Source organism: Falco biarmicus, chromosome 2 (genome assembly GCF_023638135.1).
Source record: "Falco biarmicus isolate bFalBia1 chromosome 2, bFalBia1.pri, whole genome shotgun sequence".
NCBI lineage: Eukaryota > Metazoa > Chordata > Aves > Falconiformes > Falconidae > Falco > Falco biarmicus.
Window position 1 is genome coordinate 75,556,495 of NC_079289.1, and position 9,114 is coordinate 75,565,608.

At 45.4% G+C, this 9,114-nt stretch overlaps 1 protein-coding gene across 1 annotated transcript; it reads right to left on the bottom strand.

The window, feature by feature from the left end:
* Window positions 1-2,107: 2,107 nt before the first annotated feature.
* DONSON (DNA replication fork stabilization factor DONSON) lies at window positions 2,108-8,329 on the bottom strand. Its single transcript, XM_056328937.1, has 10 exons — window positions 7,906-8,329; window positions 7,604-7,684; window positions 6,238-6,441; window positions 5,726-5,904; window positions 5,028-5,206; window positions 4,798-4,921; window positions 4,573-4,677; window positions 3,640-3,838; window positions 2,748-2,963; window positions 2,108-2,468 (listed from the first exon to the last, which is right to left on the bottom strand). Exons 1-10 carry the CDS (start codon window positions 8,179-8,181, stop codon window positions 2,331-2,333), a joined length of 1,701 nt encoding a protein of 566 aa, XP_056184912.1. The 5' UTR covers window positions 8,182-8,329; the 3' UTR covers window positions 2,108-2,330.
* Between the last annotated feature and the right edge of the window lie 785 nt (window positions 8,330-9,114).

The window sequence follows — 9,114 nt, forward strand, 5'->3', positions numbered from 1 at the left end:
CGGTGCTGTAGCTTTTAGAGGGAAAGTTCACCCACGGGAGCCAAGTATGCTTCAAGGGGAGCACTGAATCCCAGAGCCGTTAGCAGCTGCAGTACGCTGCTGAAATCACAGGTAAAGCTGTGACTTAAACCCAGCGCGCACAGTTTACAGTGCAAGGAGCTGCTACAGCTCAGGTGATGGTGCAGAGCATCTGGTAAAGAACTTGGTGGCGCATTTCTGAAATTACAGTTCTAGACTACAAGAATGTAACTGCAATTCAAATTTGTTTTTTAATGACTGCAAGCTATTCCTTGGTGTTAGTGTCCCTCCGGCACTCTCGCAGGCTAGATGTGAAAATACAAACTGGAAGTGAAATTAATAGAAAAAAGTATTTCCTAGAAACGGGCTTGAGTTCCCAGACCAAAATGGTTATTAACTTGATTAAAATTGCTTTCCTGTTGCTTTCAGTTCACCTGTCCCATGTGCTAACACGCTATGAGCAGGCCTGTTCCTCAGGCGTGCACCTGGGAGGTGGTGCCCGTTTCAGAACCGGGGTGGTGGGCTCCGGGGCTCCAGGGTGGGAGGGTGGGGGGGGCTCACACCTACAACAGCCAGGGAAGCTGCGCTCTGTTCAGTGCAGCAGAACGTGGTTGCTTTGGGAACTGCTCGTGGTGACCCGTAGCGCTGGGCTAACAGTTCGTTTACAGCAGACTGCAGAACCCAGCAGCAGAGGCTGTGACTGACGGAGGCAGACAAGCCAGATAAAAAAGGCATCGAGTTGATGGCTATTGCTTGTAAAAAGTGACTGGAAAGGAGCGTTAACACACCAGCCACTTCAGAAACCTGGTCTTCTGGTGTTCCTCATGATGCCCTTAGCACTGGATTTTCACTCTTGGTGTCTGATACTAATCAAAGGGGAAAAGTTGAGTAATTTCCTTTTTGATTAGTTAGAAGTGTAAAGATTTAATGGATTGCACTACCCTGAACTCCACTGGAAACAAAAGTATTTGACATTATCAAAGTACTTAATATTCTAAGGTACCTTTTTCCATCAAAAGAGAGGGGCTTTCCTTGAGCTTTTCTAGATGTCCTGTTCAGTGTACCACAAGGCGGACAGTGTCATGGTAGTTACTGTCAAGTAAGAGATACTAACATGAAGTATTCCAGTGTAATTGTATACACACTGTATTCTTGGGGTAGGATACTTCAAGTGGTGTCCATACAAAGTAACTGGGAGGCCATGCCTCAATCCACAGTAACTTCTTCACCTGCCCACATTTTAAAGTTTACCAGTTGTTTCTTCAAGACCTGGCTCTCATCTCCTACTGTTTCAGAATCACAGGTGGATTCTGAGAGGGCAGGCAAACGGCCCTGTAGTAACGGTGACCGTGTGGTGTGAACACTGCTTTGTTTCTGTGCAAAATACTGGCCAAACTGAGAATCTTGCTGGAGTACACCAGTGTGACAGTATTCTACATGTTGCTCTTCAGATGCAGCGTTTGCTGCTGCAGGAGTCTGATCCCCTAAAAGGCAGTGTACACACCTCCAAAAGAACAGCTTTGACTACTCAACCTGAAGTGAAACAGACTCGATTAAACCTGTCAATAGGCTTCGCTATTGCTGTGAACACGCAGCGTTGGATGAGCAGACCCCGCTGCCTCTCACATTCCACATCTCCAATCACCTGGTGCAACTATTCTATTTTTCCCAGCTTGGTCTGATTCAGGTCATAGTTTGTACCAATAGCTTTTTGAAAGTTCGGCTCATTTTAGTGTTTGGTATGGGAATGCTAGACAGCTATGCCAAGCTGTTCCGAGGAATCTTAACCTTTTAGTCTGACTTGGCTGCAGCCAGAACTCTGCTTGTGTCCAGCTGACTTTCATCTATCTTTGTGGAGGTCAGAGCCAACTAAACCAAGAGGTGCAACATACCAAGCTGCAGCTATCAAGCTTCTCGCAAGGTGCTGGAAGCAGTTTTGAAAGGGGATGGGTGGAATTCTTGGAGAAACCAATGTAGTTACGAGTTACTGCACAGAGCAGCAGCAGGAATTTTGTACTTCAGAATCAAATTTGCATGTGTGTGAGAAATACAACCTTCTGGACCCAAGTCAGACCAATAAAACAGGTAATTGTGTTTTATCAAGTTTTATTTGAAAAAGGCTTTCTAAAATACAAAAGGAGATTTCCAAGGCCTTTTCCTCCAAAAGTCCTTTGAAGTGTTTTTTGACAGGTGGCATGCAATAGTTGTTGTCTGTGATGTGCAATCCCCCCAGTACCGCGTAGGTGCTGCCCCTGTAGTACAGTGCCTGCACACTAGAGAGTAGTGTTTTCCATTAAATGGAACGAGCATACCTAGGACTTCCAGGTGTAAGCATAATCCTTCATTTCCAAAGACCGGATGGAAGACTTCCCCAGTGTTGGACACTGCCTCAGTTGATCCAAAGTCTTAGGATGCAGTCCATACATAGGAAGATCTTTGTATGCGGTTTCCTGCAGAAATTCACATGAAGAGAGACGGGGAATAGGTATTTCTGTTTGAAGTGCCTCTAGTTCTTAACGCTCATTTGTGTACCTCTGGGGAATTCCTGGATAGATAGTTTTCTGATTTTTCCATTTCCAAGGGAATGACAAGCCATGAGGACTGCCAGGCAGGATCACAGTAACTGGGTGTAAACCCATTAAGGGAAAGTTTTGTGCCACTCAGTGTCCTATGGTCTGTAATAAGATACTCTTCCTAACAGGGGAGACTGCTGCTGCTAGTTCCCTTACCTTATTTAAGGCGGGGCTTGCGCTGTCAAGATTTGTGTTAAACACCGCAGTTGGCTCGTGTGTGTATAGCACAGCTGAGAACGCTCCCCTCTGTGCGGACCCAAGCAGCATGGTCAATGCATGCAGGGAATGAGGCATGACAGGGCCTACAACCTCCAAACTGAACCGGTCCTCGTACACCAAGTGAACTCTGGCTTTGGCATTTATACTTCTAGCCTGAAGACAAGATGACATAGGATTACATTTTGACACACGATGTCAACCCCTAATTCTCACGTACTTTAACACTGCAGTGCCACATCCCATTAAAAATTCAAAATACTTTTCAACATTGTCAACTTACTGGTCAATACATGGTTATTTTGATGGGTTTACCGACTTTGGAACAACTCTAAAATGTACTGACTGCCATACACAGGAATGCTGGGCAGTACTAAGAAAGTTAACTGCAGAAGAACAGTACAAACAACTACTCTGGTGGAAGACTGCCGCGCTACCTGTATTAACAGCGTACCCTTGAGCATCCACCACCTCCTTACAGTAACAGCTGGCAAGCCACAGTTCCAAGGTTCCCTCATTGCAAGTAGCTGTGATGGTTTGAGACCCCGTATGATCTCAGGAGAGTCTCTTAAGAACCATTTTAGTATCTGGGAAGTCTGTTTAACCTCTTACGTCTCAGGGTGTGAAGGATGGAAGTACTGGGATTTCAGTTTAGCAGCACAGATTTATGTGGATAGAGATGAGTTGCAGTCAAAACGCTAACTCAGGCTATAGCAACAAAAATGACTCTGCAGTACCCAAGGGAAACTATACCAAGTCAGTGTCTAAATCTACGGGCTGAAGAAACAACTTTCTTTTCCTTATGAGAAAATGGGAGACGGTTGTTACTTACTTTGAGTGTTTGCATTGTACCACCTCGGAAAGCGACAGGGGACAGCAAAGTTGGTGGAAGCCCTGTTTGTGGACCCGCAACAGCCACGAGGCTCTTACAGTTTATCAAGAAGTTCAGCAAGGTGAATGTGTTTGTTCCTTTGACTAATGCAAGGGATTCGGGTTTGTGATCCATCTGCACCTCGTGCTTCTCCTTATGCCTGTATTGACTGGAGTCAAAGGACAACCATGAGGGAAGTGAAAACCATCAATGCATCACAGGAAGAACTGGAGCAGTGCAAATCCACAAATCACCCCCTTGCCACTGCCCTGACCAATCAAGTCATTTAAACAAACAAAACCAAATAAACCCTCCAAGCTTTACACTGATCCACATTATTTCTTCAGCTGTTAAGCAGCATCTTAAACCTGACTTCTGATCTCATTATTAAAAACTTCAGGTACTCCAAGTGCAAATGAAAACACAGGAAGACAGAGTTAATCGGTCCCTCTGAAACATACAGGATCTCAGCAACAGCTGTTCTGGTCTACAGCTGCATCCTCACTGTGCCACACTACTACCTAGTGTGAGCCTAGCCTACATGAACATACACCCTTTTCTTTAAACATATAAAAAAAGTCTAGTGAGTCTTTCCAGTGAGCCTACATGTGAAGTGACACAATCAATTTGTGAGCTAACGGATCTTACAGAATTACATTAACAATTCACAATGGCTTTTCCTTCAAGAAGAGAAGCATCTAGAAATACTTGTCATAAAGAAACCCCAAAAGACATGCAGAGTCTCTTAATACACAGCAGTATGAGGATTATTACTTGGAAGTAAGTTCCCAAAAGCTTTTATAAAACTCCTATATAAAACTATCTATACTGCAAAATGGTAACATCTGCATGGTTTTCCAGTGTCATACATCTTGTCATGCAAAGAAAGGATACAGCTTAATGGAAATAGCATCTGGTTTTTTAACCTTGTCTTGGACTCCCATCTCCTCAAGCCAAGAGAAACTTTCATCATCATCATCATCGCTTGGAGCTGGTTGTCTGGGAAACACAGAATCAGTAATAAGAAGGCAATACTGCATAGGAAGGTTTTCCAAATGGAACATACAGGAGTCTGTAGATGCCCTTGATTTCTAGCATTGTAGAAGACTTATTACATACTCTCCATCTTCCATGCTGTTACCCACTTCAAGGCTGTTGGCAACTTCTGTTTCCAAGTTCACTTCAGAGTTTTTCTGTTTCCTGGTTCTATGTTCTTCTACCAAAGGTAAAGAAAACTCAATGCCTTGAACAAAGGAGGAAAGAAAGCAATGGTTGGTTTTTTAACACCATTGTAAAGCTAATGCACTTTATCAGCTATTCAAATCATAGCTAGACTGGTTTCACCTCACCTTCATTTCTCATGGCTTCTCTTAAACCTCTAGTTGTGGGAGAAATTACAGCTGTGATAACATCACTTCCTGCAAGACCGGCTGCACGGAACAGGACAGTGAACTGGTAGGTACATACATAGAAGTAGGGACACAGTTTGGCTTTGAGCAGATTGTACAGAGAAGTAAAGCTGACAGACCTGCAAATTAGAAAAACACAACTCTATTGACACATCAGACTGGACTTGGCTGGGTGTTAGTGATGCACACTGAATGATTAGCCAGATTTTCACACATGCTCAAGATTTAGGAAGCTGCACTCCTCTGAAATGCAGCCTGTTTGTCAGTGCTGTGCTCTTCCACCATACTTGCTTTGTAAGCACGTGGTTCGAAAGGCATCCTGTTTGCCAATGCTATGCCTTTCCAGTGTTACTTGCTGTCCAGCATGTGGTTTTACACGAAGCAAAGACAATCTGCTGACAGGATTTATAGAATTCTACCCAAAACTAGAATTGGAGACAAGCATTTAACACAAGAAGGTTGCTTCAATCTTGCATTTCCTTAACCTGGTCCTCAAAATAATGAGGATTCTAGCTGAGGAAAAAAACCACCCAAAATCATGTAAAAAGTTTTCTCATAAAACTGCAAAGAGCTTGTGCATTAATAAAATCCCATTGTCTTAATCTTGCTAAAGACGCTAGTTGTTTGCTTCCACTTACCAGTCACTCATCAGCACTTGTTGCAAGGTTTCATCCTGTGACCAAGGACTAGCCTTTCCAACTATTTTTCTATCTGCTCCAATCCGAGGGAACAGCTGCAGCCATGGCAGTGAAGGGTGAAGCCAGTAAACGAGGCTTTGCTGGAAAGCACAACGCAGTTCTGTTGACAGTTTTGGTTCCTAGAAGTCAAAAAAGTATTTTATGAGGACAGTAATGCTTTACTTAAGGCAGCATTGCAAGAGACAGATTAAAAAAATACTAAGTATTAAACACCACTGCTGCCCCCCTGCCCCCAACAGCTAAAGTTGAATGGCCACTTACTTATCACTGTCTGCCATTTCAGGTACAAACCACAGATGGAATTAGGTTAGTAGTCTAAATGAGCCTTATTCTTAATGCAAGACCAAAATAAAAAAAGAATCAATCCTTCACTGCCAGCATGTTTAAGGAAAGGCGCAAAGGTACATTTTCCTTTCTGAAGGCGAGCTTACAGCTACCCTCCAACACATTACCTGCACACTCTGTGGTAAGTTTATTTCTGTAGCTCTACAATGCTGAGCAAATCCTTGAGCCTCCTCTTGTGCTTTTAAATGTTCTGCCCATGTAAAAGGGTGGGAAGACACAAATAGAAGTCGTGTTTTAATACTCCAGTCTGCAGGAAATTCATGTCTTGGTGCAGAGGGAATTTCAGGTACAGCAACAGGTAAATGAAGGTCCTTACAAAACAGAAACAGCACGAGTTAATTCATAGAAAATTAAAAAAAAAACCAACAAAACCAAACCACCAAAACCACCTATGTCGCTACTTATTTATATTTTAGCATGGTTAGCTTTCCTCCCGTATTAATTTAATATGACTTTTGTGGCAGGCAGACCAGATACTGGACTACCACTACTACATATAATGTCTTGAGTTTAGCAGCCTGTAAAAAGACAAGATAAATCTGCTGTCTCCTGCACATTTCTGGCCAGTTCAGTGCAACAGCAAAAATGTCAGTTTTGGATCATAATGCTCATTCGGATCCTAAGGAAGTACTTGCATAAGAGGCATGCTTAAAAAAATAGCTGTGGCAGGGAGATTCCAAGTTACATGAAGTTTGACTGTTCATAGGCTAACCAAAGTCACAGTTTATACTCAACTGATTATTTTAATCAGTAATGGATTCCAACAGAAATATGGCATTATATTGCTTCCAAAACCACAATGAGGGTTTTTGTTCACGGCTGTCTTTCCAGAAGTCATAAACTAAGAATGGGTAAAAGGATGAATGATTAAAAAAACCCGAAAACTCAGCCTGAAGTTTATGAAGACAAGAATTTTCATGCCAAAACAGTTATTTCCCATCATCCTCTCATGGTGATTGTGATGTCAGGCGTTTCCTAGAGGATGCAAAACAACCCACTGAGGAGCTCTAGGACAGTTTGTTCTCTTTGAGAGATCATTTTTCTATTTTGCTACGTTAGTTTGAACTTAAGTTTCTGAACCTATAACGTTAGATGTTGCCTGCTTGAAACCCTCTTGCAAGGACTGGCCTTCAGGTATTCCCTCTTCCCAGTGTGTCTGGTGAAGTTGTTTGTTCCCCTTCTGTAGCTGAATAAGACTGCAGGAGATTTATTACTTTGAAGAACGTCCTTATCTCAACAAAACATAAAAACTAAGAAAGAAGAATTATAGTAAACATGGTAATAAAACTGGCAGAAGACAACAACCTTTGTCAATTAGAACTACAACAGCAGTAAAGTCAGGCAGAAGGCTGTCACTCAGTAAACGTTAAGGCAATTTAAGAAATTTTCCTGATTATACAGAGATGCGTCATCAAATATTAAGTGTTTTTTTGTGTGAACTGAGAACGGCTAAAAAAGTTTTCAGCAGCTCACACGGGTTAGGGCGAGGATGTCCATTGTTTCCGAGGGCTCTGCTCTCCTGGGGGGCTCAACTTCACCCACGGGCTCTAAAAGCTGAACAGGAACAGGAGTGTGAGATACAGTGCAAAATAAGAACTAGGTCGATAATTTCAAAAACCGTCCCTGGTAGGGAAACGTCGAGGGCGGCACCAAGCGCGTCCCCGCCGTCAGCGTCCACCCTCCGGCCCGGCCGCGGCCTTGCCCCTACCTCCCCGCCGCCATTCACCACAGGGAAGAGAAAACGCGCCCCCCCGCGGGGCCGGGGTCGGTCCTACCTGCCAGAATGGTGCTACCAAGGGGTCTCCTCCAGCCGGCGGCGGCGGCCGGGCCCGCTCCACCGTCTGAGGGGCGCCGCCGGCCCGCGGCGCGTTGTCCAGGCTGGAGAAAGGGTTGCGGCGGGCTGGCGCGGAGGGGGCCCGCGGGGCCGCGCCGCAGCGGGGGTTCGCGGGAGCGGCGGGCTCGCACCTCCGCAGCCGTTTGCGTTTCAGCCGCAGCATCGCCGGCGGCTTCTTGAAGCCGGGAGAGTAGCCGGGTACAGCGGGGGAGGCCATGGCCGGGCGGCGTGGAGCGGAGCGCAGCGGCTGGGCGGGAGCAGCAGTCGCAGCTTGGCGCCAAAAGGGCCGAGCACCGCCCCTGGGCGGAGCTGAGGTAACGCGGCCGCCGCCATTTCTGCCGGCCCCGGGGCGTCTGAAGCGACGTTTCCGTGAGGTGGGGCGGGCTCCTTCGGCAGCTCGCCTGACACCGCTCTCCGCCCCGCGTTGGCTAGTAAGTGAGGGGAGGAAAAAAAAAAAAAAAAAAAAAAAAAAAAAGCGTTACCGCGAAAACCCACAAATAGATTTCGGAGTCCATTCTGAAACCAGCCTGAATTTCTCAAGACGGGTATTGAGATCGCCGCATGGCTGCACCAGGACAAAAATCACCTGTGGAGATAGTAGAACGCGGTTCCAGTTGTGTGAAACGTGAGACTAAACACACTCCGTGTGTGTTGGGGGTAGAAGACTAGTTCTGACTGCGATTCATGGCACTGGCTAGGGCCCATGCTGCAGGATTTTACTTCAGACAACTGCAGAAAGCCCATCCTCTCACCACCAAAAAACAGGCAGTAGTTTTCAGCCCATCCTAGACAGATTATCCTTGCCAAAACAGCTCTGAAGGCCATTAAATAAAGCAATGATGGATTACAGCACTAATTTAGACACAGTGCTGTTTTTGAAGACGTGTGGCTGCCCTTAATAGCAACCCACATTACCCGCACATTCTGGTTGTGCAGGGCTTGAGCTCACCAGAGCAGAAGCATCCTCAGCAAAACCTGGTCAAAAGCCTCAGCTGGTGCAGCTCCTGGCATGCCTCTCGACATTATTAGCACTATGACAAACCACAGGCAGCCTTCCACTGGGCTCTCACAGCAGTGTACAGGTAACAGCGATGCACATGTGCCTTGTCCAAGCTATGAAGGAACAGGCAAGTAGCTGGCAGCCTTTACC

Excerpts from the sequence above, each read along its gene's own strand:
- DONSON (XM_056328937.1), bottom strand. The coding sequence starts at position 8,181 with ATGGCCTCCCCCGCTGTACCCGGCTACTCTCCCGGCTTCAAGAAGCCG. Across the intron at positions 6,442-7,603 it reads ACATCCTCGCCCTAACCCGT|GACCTTCATTTACCTGTTGC; the intron begins GTGAGCTGCTGA and ends CTGTTTTGTAAG. Across the intron at positions 3,839-4,572 it reads GATGCTATTTCCATTAAGCT|GCATAAGGAGAAGCACGAGG; the intron begins GTATCCTTTCTT and ends CAGTCAATACAG.